Here is a 15,180-nt window from a genome sequence, read left to right on the forward strand (position 1 = left end):
GTGAATACCTAACTCCGGAGATCTGCACTGGGAGCACAAACCTACATTTCATGGTGCTTGCATGGTACTCTCATGATTAGGGGGTTCAAAAGCTAAGACAGGCAGAATTCCTGGAGAGACTGAGATTCCAGCCACTTGTGGAAAGCAGGGATCCATATCTGGCTCCTTGGGGACAAAAGAAAGGCAGACAGTCTAAGAGACTTCCTAAAAAGGAAGCCCTTAGCAAGACGGCTGCTAAAGGGGCAAGGAGTACACAGAGCTTACTGCTCAGGAGAAAGGACAGATAGACAAAATTGTCTGGGTGTACTCTGCCCAGCAGGTTGGGAGCTTTTATGATCTTCAGGGGCTCTAGCTCCCTGGCAGCTACACAGCTCCAAGGACCCCCTCCATGATACGCAGCCTACTGCGCCTTTCTCCCGGCCAGTCCCACCTGGCTCACCAACTGGCAAACCCTACCCTGGCGTTAGGCCAGCCAGAGGGAAGACCTGTCTAAAGCAACTACAAACGCAAAGCATAGAGGCTTATACCTGTGTACTCAGCCCACTGGTTCAGGCAGTGAAGACAGGTATAGCAGCTGGGAAGCAGGAAACAGCTCTTTCCTACCCCCAGGCACCAATACCACTTCCTTGAGACCCCCGACATTGCTTCAGGAGCTTAGCAGCTCCAGAGAGTAGAGCTTCTGGGCACTAGAGGGCGCCATATCCAAACATATACAAACATGAAATGCCAAAGAAACCTGGTTCAGAGTAAAATTAATACAACTCCTGAGAAAGATGACACGGACCTCATGACTCTTCCTGAAAGGGAGTTCAAAATAAAAATCATTAACATGCTCATGGAGGTACGGAATGATATTAAAGAACTCCAGAATGAATTCCGGTTGGAGATCCAATCATTGAAGAGCACAGTGGAGGGTATTAAAAGTAGATTAGATACAGTGGAGGAGACGATAAATGAAATAGAAACTAGAGAAGAGGAATACAAAGAAGCTGAGGCACAGAGAGAAAAAAGGATCTCTAAGAATGAAAGAACATTGAGAGAACTGTGTGACCAATCCAAATGGAACAATATTCACATTATAGGAGTACCAGAAGAAGAAGAGAGAGAAAAAGGGATAGAGAGTGTCTTTGAGGAGGTAATTGCTGAAAACTTCCCCAATCTGGGGAAGGAGATAGTCTCTAAGGTCATGGAGATCCACAAATCTACCAACACAAGGGACCCAAGGAAGACAACACAAAGACATATAGTAATTAATATGGCAAAGATCAAGGATAAGGTCAGACTATTAAAAGCAGCCAGAGTGAGAAATAAAATCACATACAAAGGAAAGCCCATCAGGCTATCATCAGACTTCTCAGCAGAAACCTTATAGGCCAGAAGGGAGTAGCATGATGTATTTAATGCAATGAAGGAGAAGGGCATGAACCAAGATTACTTTATTTGGAAAGATTATCATTTAAATTTGAAGGAGGGATTAAACAATTTCCAGATAAGCAAAAGCTGAGAGAATTTACCTCCCACAAACCATCTCTACAGTGTATTTTGGAGGGACTGCTATAGATGGAAGTGTTCCTAAGGTTTAATAGCTGTCACCAGAGGTAATAAAACCACAGTAAAGAAAGTAGAACAGCTAACTACCAAGAAAATGCAAAATTAAATTAACTATCCCCAGAGTCAATCAAGAGATAGACAAAAAGTACAGAATATAATACCTAATATGTAAAGAATGGAAGAGGAAGAAAAAGGAGGAGAGAAAAAAAAAGAACCTTTAGACTGTGTTTGTAGTACCATATTAAGTGAGTTAGGTTAGACTCTTAGATAGTAAGGAAGTTGCCGTTGAACATTTGGTAACTGCGAATCTAATGTCTGCAATGGCAATAAGTACATACATATAGATATTCACCCTAAATGTAAATGGACTGAATGCACGAATCAAAAGACATAGAGTCACTGAATGGATAAAAAAACAAGAGTCATTGATATGATGCCTACAACAGACTCACTTTTAACCCAAAGACAGACACAAACTAAAAGTGAAGGGATGGAAAAACATATTTCATGCAACTAATAGGGAGGAAAAAGCAAGAGTTTCAGTAGTTGTATCAGACAAAATAGACTTTAAAACAAAGAAAGTCACAAGACACAAAGAAGAACATTACATAATAATACAGGGGTCAATCCAACAAGAAGATATAACCTTATAAATATCTATGCTCCCAACACAGGAGCACCTACATATGTGAAACAAATATTAACTGAATTAAAAGGGGAAATAGAATGCAATGCATAAATTCTAGGAGACTTCAACACACCACTCACTCCAAAAGACAGATCAACCAGACAGAAAATAAGTAAGGAGACAGAGGCACTGAACAACACATTAGAACAGATGGACCTAACAGACATCTACAGAACTCTACACTCAAAAGCAGCAGAATACACATTCTTCTCAAGTGCACATGGAACATTTTTCAAGAATAGATCATATACTAGGCCACAAAAAGAATTAAAAAGATTGAAATTCTACCAAAAACTTCTCAGATCACAAAGGTATTAAAGTAGAAATAAATTGTACAAAGAAAACAAAAAGGCTCACAAACACATGGAGGTTTCACAACATCCTCCTAAATAACCAATAGATCAATGACCAAATAAAAACAGAGATCAAGCAATATATGGAGACAAATGAAAACAATAATTCAACACCGCAAAATCTGTGGGACGCAGTGAAGGCTGTGCTAAGAAGAAAGTATATTGCAATACAGGCCTACCTCAGGAAAGAAGAACAATCCCACATGAGCAGTCTAAACTCACAATTAACGAAACTAGAAAAAGAGAACAAATGAGGTCCAAAGTCAGTAGAAGTAGGGACGTAATAAAGATTCAAGCAGAAATACATAAAAGTGAGAAGAATAAAACAATAGAAAGAATCAATGAAAGCAAGAGCTGTCAAAGACAGCATAAAAAAAGAAAATTATAGACCAATAACCCTGATGAACATAGATGCAAAATTACTCAACAAAATATTAGCAAACTGAATTAAAAAATACATCAAAAAGATCATCCATCATGAGCAAGTAGGATTTATTCCAGGGATGCAAAGGATGGTACATTTGAAAATCCATCAACATCATCCACCACATCAACAAAAAGAAGGACAAAATCCACATGATGATCTCCACAGATGCTGAAAAAGCATTTAACAAAATTCAACATCCATTCATGACAAAAACTCTCAATAAAATGGGTATAGAGGGCAAGTATCTCAACATAATAAAGGCCATATATGACAAACCCACAGCCAACATTATACTTACCAGTGAGAAGCTGAAAGTTTTTCCTTTAAGATTGATAACAAGACAAAGATGCCCACTCTCCCCACTTCTATTCAACATAGTACTGGAGGTCCTAGCCATGGCAATCAGACAACACAAAGAAATAAAAGGCATCCAGATTGGGAAGGAAGAAGTTACACTGTCCCTGTTTGCAAATGACATGATATTGTACATAAAAAACCCTAAAGAGTCCACTCCAAAACTACTAGATCTAATATCTGAATTCAGCAAAGTTGCAGGATATAAAATTAATATGCAGAAATCTGTGGCATTCCTATACACTAATAATGAACAAGCAGAGAGAGAAATCAGGAAAACAATTCCATTCACAGTTGCATCAAAAAGAATAAAATACCTAGGAATAAACCTAACCAAGGAAGTGAAATACCTATACTCTGAAAACTACAAGACACTAATGAGAGAAATTAAAGACTATATCAATAAATGGAAACACATCCTGTACTCATGGATAGGAAAAATTAATATTGTCAAAATGGCCATCCTGCCTAAAGCAATCTACAGATTCAATGCAATTCCTATCAAAATACCAAGAGCATTCTTCAACAAACTAGAGAAAATCATTCTAAAATTCATATGGAACCACAAAAGACCCCAAATAGCCAAAGCAATCCTGAGAAGGAAGAATAAAGCAGAGGGATCTCGCTTCCCAACTTCAAGCTCTACTACAAAGCCACAGCAATCACGACAATTTGGTACTTGCACAAGAACAAACCCATAGACCAATGGAACAGACTACAGAGTCCTGATATAAACCCAACCATATATAATCAATTAATATACGATAAAGGAGCCATGGACATACACTGGGGAAATAACAGCCTCTTCAACAGCTGGTGTTGGCAAAACTGGACAGCTACATGCAAGAGAATGAAACTGGATTATTGTTTAACCCCATACACAAAAGTAAACTCGAACTGGATCAAAGACCTGAATGTAAGTCATGAAACCATAAAACTCTTAGAAGACAACACAGGCAAAAATCTCCTGAATATAAGCATGAGCAACTTCTTCCTGAACCCATCTCCTCAAGAAAGGGAAACAAAAGCAAAAATGAACTCATGGGACTACATCAAACTAAAAAGTTTCTATACAGCAAAGGACACCATCAACAGAACAAAAAGGCATCCTACAGTATGGAAGAATATACTTGTAAATGACGTATCCGACAAGGTGTTAACATCCAAAATATATAAAGAACTTACATGCCTCAACACCCAAAAAGCAAATAACGTGATTAACAAATGGGGAGAGGATATGAAGAGACAGTTCTCCAAAGAAGAAATTCAGATGGCCAACAGACACATGAAAAGACACTCCACATCACTAATCATCAGGAAAATGCAAATTAAAACCATAATGAGATATCATCTCACACCAGTAAGGATGACCAGCATTGAAAAGACTAAGAACAACAAATGCTGGTGAGGATGCGGAGAAAGGGGAACCCTCCTACACTGCTGGTGGGAATGTAAGCTAGTTCAACCATTACAGAAAGCAATATGGAGGTTCCTCAAAAAACTAAAAAGAGAAATACCATTTGATCCGGGAATCCCACTCCTTGGAATTTACCCAAAGAATACAACTTCTCAGATTCAAAAAGACATATGCAGCCCTATGTTTATCACAGCACTTTTTACAATAGCTACGATATGGAAGCAACCTAAGTGTCCAACAGTAGATGAATGGATAAAGAAGATGTGGTACATATACACAATGGAATACTATTCAGCCATAAGAAAGAAACAAATCCTACCATTTGCAACAACATGGATGGAGCTGGAGAACATTGTGCTCAGTGAAATAAGCCAGGCGGAGAAAGACAAGTGCGAAATGATTTCCCTCATTTGTGGAGTATAACAATGAAGCAAAACTGAAGGAACAAAATAGCAGAAGACTCAGAGACAGCAAGAAGGAACTTAGTGGTTACCAAAGGGGAGGGATGTGGGAGGGCAGGTGGGAGGGAGGGAGAAGGGGATTGGAGGTATTATGTTTAGTACACATGGTGTGGGGTATCATGGGGAAAACAGTGTAGCACAGAGAAGGGACATAGTGAAATCTGTGGTATCTTACTACACTGACGGACAGTGACTGCATTGGAGTATGGGTGGGGACTTGATAATATGGGTAAATGTAGTAACCACATTGTTTTTTCATGTCAAATCTTCATAAGACTGTATATCAATAATACCTTAATAAAAATTTTTAAAAATAAAAATAAAAAAATAAACGTTTACATTAAAAAGACTATATTTGTATATATTGAGTGGCTTGTTACTTAATATTAGCCTATTAGAAGCACCATCATTTTTCTTTTTCTTTTTTTTAGAAACCTAAACTTTCATATTTCAGGTTTATTTAAGAGCTATTAAGGTATACTTAAGATTAATTTGTAAAGTTTCTCACTGAGAAAAATTAAGTAAGTTTTACCTGACAGGTAACAATCTGGTATCTGTTCAGACGGTCACACAGCTCTTCTGATAACCCGACTCGTCTTAGTTTCCTGCTACTCATGCCTTCTGCTGCAGCAAAATAGAAAACTTTGAAAAAACATTGGAAAATAGCATAAGTGATAGTAGATGGATTATCCCAAACATTCTGCAAAATAAAAAAATTTTTCAAGCTTCTCCATATGCAAAATGAAATGTATGGCATTAAAATCTTACTGATAAAATAAAGGAAGGCTATAGAATCTTTCTAAATGCTTTCAATAGGGAAGACAACTATTTGCCAAACATGTACACAGAGAAACAAGACCACACAAGAATGTGCATTTCACAGAGTTCTTTTATACTTATTATATGAATACAGTGAGACCACTTCACTTTTGAATAGTATCTTAAGATTTTCAATATATTTATAAATTTTATTTGGATGTGTAATTAACCTTCAAGGCACATCTCCAAACAGCACTCCTAGGAAGTCTTTACTTTCATTGCACTGTAAATAATAAATTTATTCAGCACCTATTGTATACTAGGTAGTAGTCCAAAGCTTTGCATAAATTATCACAGTTAATCTTCTCAACAGCCCTATAAAGAATATTGATTACAGATCGCATTTTTACATATGAGAAAACTAAAGCCTGGAAATGTTAGCTATCCTGTTGTCACCAGAAAAAGTAAATGGGGGAGGTGGGAATGTAAATTAGTTCAACCACTGTGGAAATCATTATGGAGGTTCCTCAAAATGCTCAAAATAGAAACACCATTTGACCCAGGAATTCCACTCCTAGGAATTTACCCTAAGAATGCAGCAGCCCAGTTTGAAAAAGACAGATGCACCCCTATGTTTATCACAGCACTATTTACAATAGCCAAGATATGGAAGCAACCTAAGTGTCCATCAGTAGATGAATGGATAAAGAAGATGTGGTACATATACACAATGGAATATTATTCAGCCATAAGAAGAAAACAAATACTACCATTTGCAACAACATGGATGGAACTAGAGGGTATTATGCTCAGTGAAATAAGCCAGGCAGAGAAAGACAAGTACCAAATGATTTCACGCAGAACAAAGAAAAACTGAAGGAACAAAACAGCAGCAGAATCACAGAACCCAAGAATGGACTAACAGTTACCAAAGGGAAAGGGACTGGGGATGATGGGTGGGAAGGGAGGGATAAGGGCTGGGAAAAAGAAAGAGGGCATTACGATTAGCATGTATAGTGTTTGGGGGGGTACGGGGAGGGCTGTACAACACAGAGAAGACAGGTGGTGATTATACAGCATCTTGCTACGCTGATGGACAGTGACTATAGTGGGGTAAGGGGGGGACTTGGTAAGGGGGAAGCCTGGTAAACATAGTGTTCTTCATGTAATTGTAGATTAATGATAGCAAAATTTTTTTAAAAAAGTAAATGGGAGAATCCATAATTTGAACACAGTAAGTTTGACTCTGAAGCCTATTCTCTGAACCATTACCCTCTACTGTTAAGTCTATTTGTAAGTCTATAATCATATTTAACCTCTCCTTTTCTAATGAGTCAGAGCAAATCTTCTGAACCAAATGAGATTTTATTATTTCAGATGTTTACAAACTGAAAATGTTTTTTATTACACTAGATGTTCACATCCCAAATGCAATTAAATTCCACTCTTGTTGTCAAACCTCACTAGGGCTAACTGACGTTCATGGAACATTTGCCTTCAGAGAGCTAGAATAGAATCACTGATTCCTTTACTAATGCATGCAAAGGAGAGGCTATGTACCTCACAGAGGTGGAAAAATATCTTACGGATAGAGTAGAACAGGAACTCTTTATTCTTCCAGGTGATAAAGCAATATAATTATGAGAAAAGGAGTAACATTTTAGAACAAAAATATTTATTGAGAATGTAGGTATATGCTTATTTCCAATACCCTGGTCCAAATTTCTACTTAATATCTAAATTCTCAGGATCAGATTAATGTGCTTTCCTCTCCCTCTCCCTCCCTCTCTCTCTCTACCTCTCTCTCACACACACGCACCCCTCCCACAAACACAAAATGCATCCCTCTCACTTCTCTCAATGGGAATTTGTTGGTATTAATTTCTGTTTCCCAAATGCAAAGTTTACCAGGACACATCTGCTGTACCACTGCCTGGTGTCTTTACAGATCAGGTACTCCTGGGCAATGATATCATTTAGGCTGATAAACTCAATCAAAAAGGAGAACTGTAACTCCCAGACTACATGGACTTTAACAATGACCAACTGTGCTTCCTCCACCTTATTGGGCCACTCCCATTACTTGCCTGGACTATTGCACAACTGCCTCTGGTCACTCCCTGCACCACCAAAAAAAAGAAAGAAAGAAAGAAATCCATTCATTAGTTACATCCACAGACACTTCTTAAGCACACATTCTGCTGAGCTCTGGCATACAAGAATCATTTAAGCATATTTCCTTCCCTTTGGGAAATCACAGTAAAAGAAGAAAAGAGATGTATACACAAATAATTACAGTCATGCTTACTGTATTGTCACTGGTCTTTAAATATGCTATGGAAGCAGACAGAAAGAAGCATCAAACCAACCTGCAAGTCAGCTCAGTGCCACAATCCTGCCAGAGGTAGCTTCTTAAAAATGTGCTCCAATCCTGTCACTGTCACACTTTAAAACTGCCCATGAGACCATTAATCTACAAGATAAATCCCACAGTTCTTAAGGTCACATAAACACCTTTCATACACCGGCCCTTCAGTTCCCTCTCATTCATACATCAGATTGCAAGGCCCAAATCCTGACCTTCCTGGCAAATGTACTTAGCCTCCCAGTGTTTAAGTTTCCTCCTCTGCAAAACAAGAGTAATTCAACATCTACTTCATAGGAATGCAGTGATGGTTAAAGGATTTGGATGGTGCTTGGCACACAGTGCTTGTTAACAATCATGTATTTATCACTACCAATTCATTCAGCAAAACATCATTTGCTGCTTCACATGATGGGCTCTCCAGCCACAACAACATGTTGATAGTTTACAAAAGGGCCATCCTGCCCTCCTCACTCCTCCACAAAGTCTTCCCCCAACTTTCTCTTCCTCTCCGATGTTCTCATCACACTTTCTACATATCTGTTAGATCTTATTAACATTATTATGGCTTGTAAGTTTGTTTCTTCCACCAGCGATTATAAATTCCTGCTCTGTATGTGTGAGCGCGCGTGTAAACAGGGGGTGAGGGAAGATACTCAATCCTGGAGATTGAATCCTCTCCTCCTCATCAGGAAAAGCCCTCGTTAGACGTTCGATAAAAATTAAGTAACAATAATAGCTAATATTTATTGATTCTCTTATTAAATGCCAGACACTGTTCCAACCACTTCTAACGTTTTACCCCATTTTACAGATTAAGGATACTAAGGCACTGAACTGAAAAGCATGAAGTCTAACAGCTAGCATATGGCGCAGTCCGCATTCGAATCCAGGGATCTGACTCCAGATCCCAGGCTATTAACTCCCTCTTCTTTAACATTAACTGATGGGTGGCTGACCCTAAACTTCTTAATGATGGGCTCCCGTGCCCACATTCCAAACTGCCTGCAAGCAGGAAGAAAGATGGGCATGAAGAGGCTAAAACATCACACCAAAATCCCCTAAAAGGAGCTTTTTCCAACCAGAAGCGGCTTCCAAGCATCCCCCACAAACGAAGGCCAGAAGCCTCCAGATCCGCTGCAGCGTTCTTGTTAAGATCCTTACCGGCCTAAGGTGGGCGTGCCCTGCACCCAAGAGAGACCCTCGCTCCCCCTGATACCAATACCACAAACAGTAGCCAGAGAGGAAGCAGGAAATAATGAGCGCACCCCGATTCCCCAAAACTGCCCCCAACATGAAACTTTCCAGTACCGGGTCTGCAGCATCCAATTTTCAAAGTTTCCCCACCCTTCATACAGCTCCCCGCGGATTGCGCCGCAAAGCAATAACCGAAGTGCTGGTTGGGCCGTCAGCCCGCGAAATATCCAATCAGAAGTAGGAAAAGGCCCAGGTCGGCTCCGCTCTTTGCTGGGAATTGTAGTTCATACTCTGTAACTTAAAGTCAAGGAACCCTAGTCAGTTTCTCTGTAAGGTAATTATCGAAATCCTGCCGAGCAACAACAAGCAGTCTTGAAGCCAGGAAAAATCTTGCTTGGAATTTTCCCTTTTCTTTCTTCTGTCACTACACTTAAAAATTGCTTAATAGACCAGAGAATCAGTTTATGGAATAGATGAGAATACACGTGTCATTGAAGAGGTTTTGGAAGAGAGCTTTTACCTTGTTTTGGTTTGCTTGTTTCACTACCCTTTGGTGGTGAAACAATTTGGGAAATGGTGAATGAAACTGCTTAAACTGAAAACACGTAATGGGGAAACGTTGAGTCTGTAGTTGAAGAACATGAAGGGAAGCAAACAGAAGGTAAAAACAGCTGTGACAAGAAACCTAGAAAACCATTAATGACTCGGTTTCAGATTATCATATTTCCAAAAAGCTTTCGCTCATTCGTTTCCCTCATCTCTCCTGTGCATACCTCTATCTTATAATTTAGCTCACTATCTCGTAATTCTTCACCTGCACCCCTAGTGAGCATTTACTGTGAGCAACTTGAAGACAGGTACCACATCTTATTCCGCTTTTAAAATAGGGCCTAGCACTCTGTTCAATTAACGGTTGTCAGGTAAAGGGGCAAATAAATGAATGGAGTTCAGCAGGGAAAACGGGAATTCAGAACGTAGGGTTCTGGGATTTTAGGCGAGCCCAAGGGGACAGAATAATGGAGGAGGACTCCTTGCTCTGGCAAAGCACTGTCACTGGATGGCGCTCAGCAAACGCTGTTCTTGTCACCTTCTCCGCCGAATGCAGAACGGAAGGTGTCAAGAGGTAGAGCTGTCAAAACTGAGAGGGATGATCCTTGGCTAGGGAGCTCCGATTTACTGTTTCCGAGCGTCCTAGTTTTCTCTAATCCAGAGAGGTGGCGCCGCGTGACCCAAACAAATATGGTGCTGTATTTGCATCCTCCCTCCATTGACCAATAGGAGTAGCCGTAGTCATCATCACCGCCCCCTCCCTCACCCTTGGGTATGAGATCTGTCACCTGACTCGGCTCAAACATGGCTGCGCTGGAAGCTCTACTGCCTTGGCGGCCAGGAGTAGGTGAGTGTAAAACACCTCAGACAAGGCGGGGGCGCTCTTCACGACCCCTGCGGGAGCGCCCCTGCGCCTCTACCCCCACAGCCCTCCAGCTCTGGCACAGATTCGTCTCATCTTCAATCCCCCGCCTTAAGAGAGGGCTCAAACTAGGGAGGTTCCTTATGAATTTCTTAAGGAGGCGACCACCTGGGGATTTAGCGCCGGACTGGGCTTAAAGTTCGGGAAGGAATACGCAAGTGGAGTGATGGGTCTGCACCACACTCAGGGCTAATACGACGGTTAATATTAATTAAATATTGGACATGTCTAGAGAAACGGGATCCACCCCGTCGGGTACTTCTCAAAAAGACGTAGTAACATGTCAAATCAAACTTACCGATAATTAGGAAAGTTAAGTCCCGTCTTTCCCACTCGAGCTAGTAGTTCTAGTTTGGCTATATTATAGTTCCGTTTCTTTTCACTCTGCTGCGTATTGTTTCTAGAAGGAGCTTCACGAATGAGAAAATTGACTATGTATTCTGCGTAATTCATCTCCTGTGTCTCCCTGCACTCTGTGCTGGGAAAATGCTGCATCCATTTGGAAAAGAGGAAACTGCTTCCCAGAAGCAGCTTTTTGGATTTTTCTGTGAGTGCCTTCGGAGAGGAGAATGGGAGCTGGCACAGGCATGTTTACCTCAGCTCCAGGAGGCACATGGGGATATCCCAAAGAAGGTAGAAGATATACTTCAGGCTCTGGTGGTGTGTCCAGATCAGCTGAGGTAAGGATCTCCTCCTCCCAGACAGTCACAGGGTAGAAGATACAAGGCTCAGTATTTGGGCTCTGGTCTATGTGCCTCACTCACCTACCCCTGAAGAATTAGCAGAGGCAGAGGTGTTTCACAAACTGAAAATTTACCTCTATAATACATGCTTATTACTTAATCAGTATTGGCTTTGAATTATCATTGGGAGCCACGCTTAATCCTGGCCAGCAAAGTATGCCTGAAACTACCATTTCTTGTTTATTATCATTAAAATAGATGGTAGAACTGCACTGAAAAGCATTTTCTTTGCCTCCAAAAAAACAAACCCTACTCTCTTCTGGATTATGAAATTGAAGATGTTGTGGTAGCTTCAGCAAAGGACTAGAAGTTATTTCACTTAAAACTTCTTTATTATGAAATAATTAGACTTACAAGAAATACAAAAATAATACAAAGATTACCCTTTGCCCAGCTTCCCCCAGTTACGGTATCTCATAAGCTATAGTACAATAACAAAAAGGAAAATGACATTGGTACATTACTGTTAGACCTCAGATCTCACCCAGTTTTCACCATTTTTTAAATGTGTTCATTTTTATGGATAGAGTTTTATGCAATTTCATCCATGTATAGATTCATATAACTACCACCATTATCAAGAAACAGAACTGTTCCATTACCCCAAAAGAATTACCTGACTCCTTGGGACTACCCCTTTGTACTTTGACCCTCCTTGTCCCCTGTCAACCACTGTTCTCTGTCTAATTTTTAATGAAGTTCTTCTGGCAGTGCTATTAACAACTAGAGTTATAGATGTTAAATGTACTCTTCAGTCTCTCCCTCACTTTTCCTTACTTTGGCAGTTAAGTCATACTGTCTAACTATTATATTAACACATACAGAGTGGAGACTTAGGTGAGACTTCTTTTTGTCCTTTATTTTTTCCCGTAAATTTGGGTTCTGGCCAGTTACTCTCCAATTTAAATTGCTAACTTCAAGGAAAGGCTTATGAATTTCTATAACCCTGTTTTTAGCATACAGTTAAAAATAACTTTATATGAAGTTCCTTTTTTCATTTTAAGACTACTTGAGATTCAGTTTCTATTTTCAAGAATATGCTTTAGGTAGCTTTGCTTTTCTGGTTTTCTATGTAGTATTTTGTTTAAAAATAATAAAGACTAAAAAGGGAGGTGGAGGTAGGATTGAGATCCTTTTATTTTCCTTTTTTTCCCCCTTTTTTTGAAATGAAAGCTGCCATATACTTTCAAAATTTTTTCACTAGGACAATGACTTGCCTGTTCATGTTTAAAACAGACTGAGCAGTGAAATCTAAATCTTGGGTCACAAAAGAGAAAAGGTCAACTCTGTTAAGAAATTCCTTCTTTTTACATTTTTCAGATGTGGACAGGACATCAACCCTCAAAGATTAGCCTGGGTCTGGCTTCTTGTACTAGAAGAATGGTTGGCCCGAGAAAAGGTAAGTAGGTTTATATTTTAAATTCTCCCCTGAGGCCAGGACTGAGAAGAACTTGGAAGTAATTATAAGACTTCCCTTCTGTTTCCTTCATTATGAGGTTTGTCTTATTCCTCTCTCAGTATTGACAGTGAAAATGGCTAAATTTTTATTACTGTCTCCTCATGTAAATTCATTCTTTAATTCACTGACATACATTGGCATGTAATACCACTGAAGTGATACCATTTTATAAATACCACTGAGAGTCTTATGTCTGAACAGAACTGCAGAGTTTAGTGAAAGTGACAAGAAAGAGAGTATAAACCTCAGAATACTCAAGTAATGGAGAATGGGCTGAGCTGAAACCTGGTGGTTCTTCCAAAAATCCTATGTTAACCAGTCCAGTCCAATGAAATCTTATAGAATTAAACCTCATTAATTAATAATTTCATAACTCATAACTAAAAGTTATCAAATATAAAAACAAAGTGAGCAAATTACTGAAAGAAAACTTGTAAGGAAATTTTTTTAAGAAAAATTGCCATTAAAAGCCTTTTTAGAAGTATGTGATAATAATTAGAAATTGATATCCATTAAAGGAATTTCTCTGAGGCAATTTTGTATTAAATCTCAAACTTTGTTTTTCCCAGCATCAAAGATCATTTTGTCCTTAAATCTTGAGATTTAAGTGGGGTACCTCTAACTCAGAAAAGAAATGGCTGGCCCAAGGTCACACCATAAAGCTAGTCGGCAGAACTAGAGCTGGAACCAAGATCTGACTTCGAGTCCCAGTCCTCTGCTTTTTCCACCTCAGTATTATTTTTAGCCCTAAGAACTTAAAAGTAAGAAACCATAAACTCTATTTTGTAAATGTGTATAATTTAGCCTGATTTTCTCCTTTAGGCTCCTCAGTCATCAGAATTAATTTTGTCTTTAGCTCCAGTTTTGCCTGACCCATGTCACTTCTCCCCATACCTGTCAAAAAGTAAAAGAAATTATTGATCTAAATTTACCTCTTATCCAGGCTTTTGCCAGTTGTCAAAGAGAAATGACAAAAAAAAGACTAGCAGGAGAGTGAAGAAAGAAAGGCAAAATTGAAAAATAATCAACTTCAGGGTGATGAACAGTTGGCTACAGTTTCAGATCTAAAAGAGAAAAGTCAAAAGATTCAATAGTATCTTCAAAGAAAAAAACAAAAAAAAGTCTTGCTGTTACTGACAAGGTATCATCTTTCTAAATCATACATGGGATTTGTCGAAGCAGATGGATTTTTCCCTCACAAAGGGTACTTGCCTACTGTATAGCCGTCTGGTTGCTTATTTTCTGGACAGTTGCTCACCCAGATCAGGTGGTGGATTCCACTTGCATGGCTCCTTAGCAGAGGCTAAGAGTTGTTCTTGTTTTTCCCAGCGTCAAAGATCATTTTGTCCTTAAAGCTCTAGTGCCTTGGCTATTTAAACAGCTCTGAGAATGTTTTAAACTTTCAATAAGGACCTCAGAGAATTTTTCAACTTTTATACAAGGACCAAGATTTCAAATGCATTCCTGGAGTAGTTCTGCTAAGCCAGGCGTGATCCTGGAGTGGCTTTCCTCTTCTAGGGGCTTGCTGGCTGCCTATCCTTTTCCAGTCTCCCACCTTCCGCCAAAAGCTTCCTTTTTAATTATTAGCACAAACAGTGATTCCATTTTCCTTTTCCATCATCCACCCTTGCCTTCTGGCTTTTTATCCTGTAGTGATTTGTCTCTCCATGTATAAGCATGTGTGCAAAGACTTAACTGCCAAGACATTTCCTGCCCTGCTGCTTTCAATAGAGGAAAACTGGAAAGAAATATCCACAATACAGGATTGCCTAATCTTTTTAAATTTTAGCCATGCCACTATTAAAGTTATATGGGAAATGACTTTTCAGTGACATGGAAGGATGTTCATATTCTGCTATGTGGGGGAAAAAAAGCATGCATAGAAAATGGTCTGAGTGCCTTCACATCACAGTCTAAATAGTAGTTCTCTTTCAG

General features: G+C 39.4%; 2 protein-coding genes across 7 annotated transcripts in view; one reads left to right on the top strand and one right to left on the bottom strand.

Moving 5' to 3' along the window:
* Positions 1 to 9,747, bottom strand: part of RAD51B (RAD51 paralog B) — a 589,871-nt gene extending 580,124 nt beyond the window's left edge. For all 4 annotated transcript variants that reach the window (XR_008992458.1, XR_008992457.1, XM_057488368.1 and 1 more), the window contains exons 1-2: positions 9,687 to 9,747; positions 5,784 to 5,893 (exon numbers count right to left, since the gene is read on the bottom strand). Coding sequence is in view for 2 of the 4 variants with exons in the window: in XM_057488368.1 (XP_057344351.1) it covers positions 5,784 to 5,893; positions 9,687 to 9,729 (153 nt within the window). In the remaining 2 variants the exon portion in view is untranslated. The remainder of the gene's footprint in view (positions 1 to 5,783; positions 5,894 to 9,686) is intronic.
* A 1,132-nt stretch (positions 9,748 to 10,879) lies between these two features.
* The window catches only part of ZFYVE26 (zinc finger FYVE-type containing 26), a 64,795-nt gene continuing 60,494 nt past the window's right edge, over positions 10,880 to 15,180 (top strand). For all 3 annotated transcript variants that reach the window (XM_036905972.2, XM_036905971.2, XM_057488369.1), the window contains exons 1-3: positions 10,880 to 10,968; positions 11,448 to 11,723; positions 13,107 to 13,185. In XM_036905972.2, the coding sequence (XP_036761867.2) occupies positions 11,530 to 11,723; positions 13,107 to 13,185 (273 nt within the window). In that variant the 5' untranslated portion in view covers positions 10,880 to 10,968; positions 11,448 to 11,529. The remainder of the gene's footprint in view (positions 10,969 to 11,447; positions 11,724 to 13,106; positions 13,186 to 15,180) is intronic.

This window comes from Manis pentadactyla, chromosome 11 (genome assembly GCF_030020395.1).
Source record: "Manis pentadactyla isolate mManPen7 chromosome 11, mManPen7.hap1, whole genome shotgun sequence".
NCBI classification, from domain to species: Eukaryota; Metazoa; Chordata; class Mammalia; order Pholidota; family Manidae; genus Manis; species Manis pentadactyla.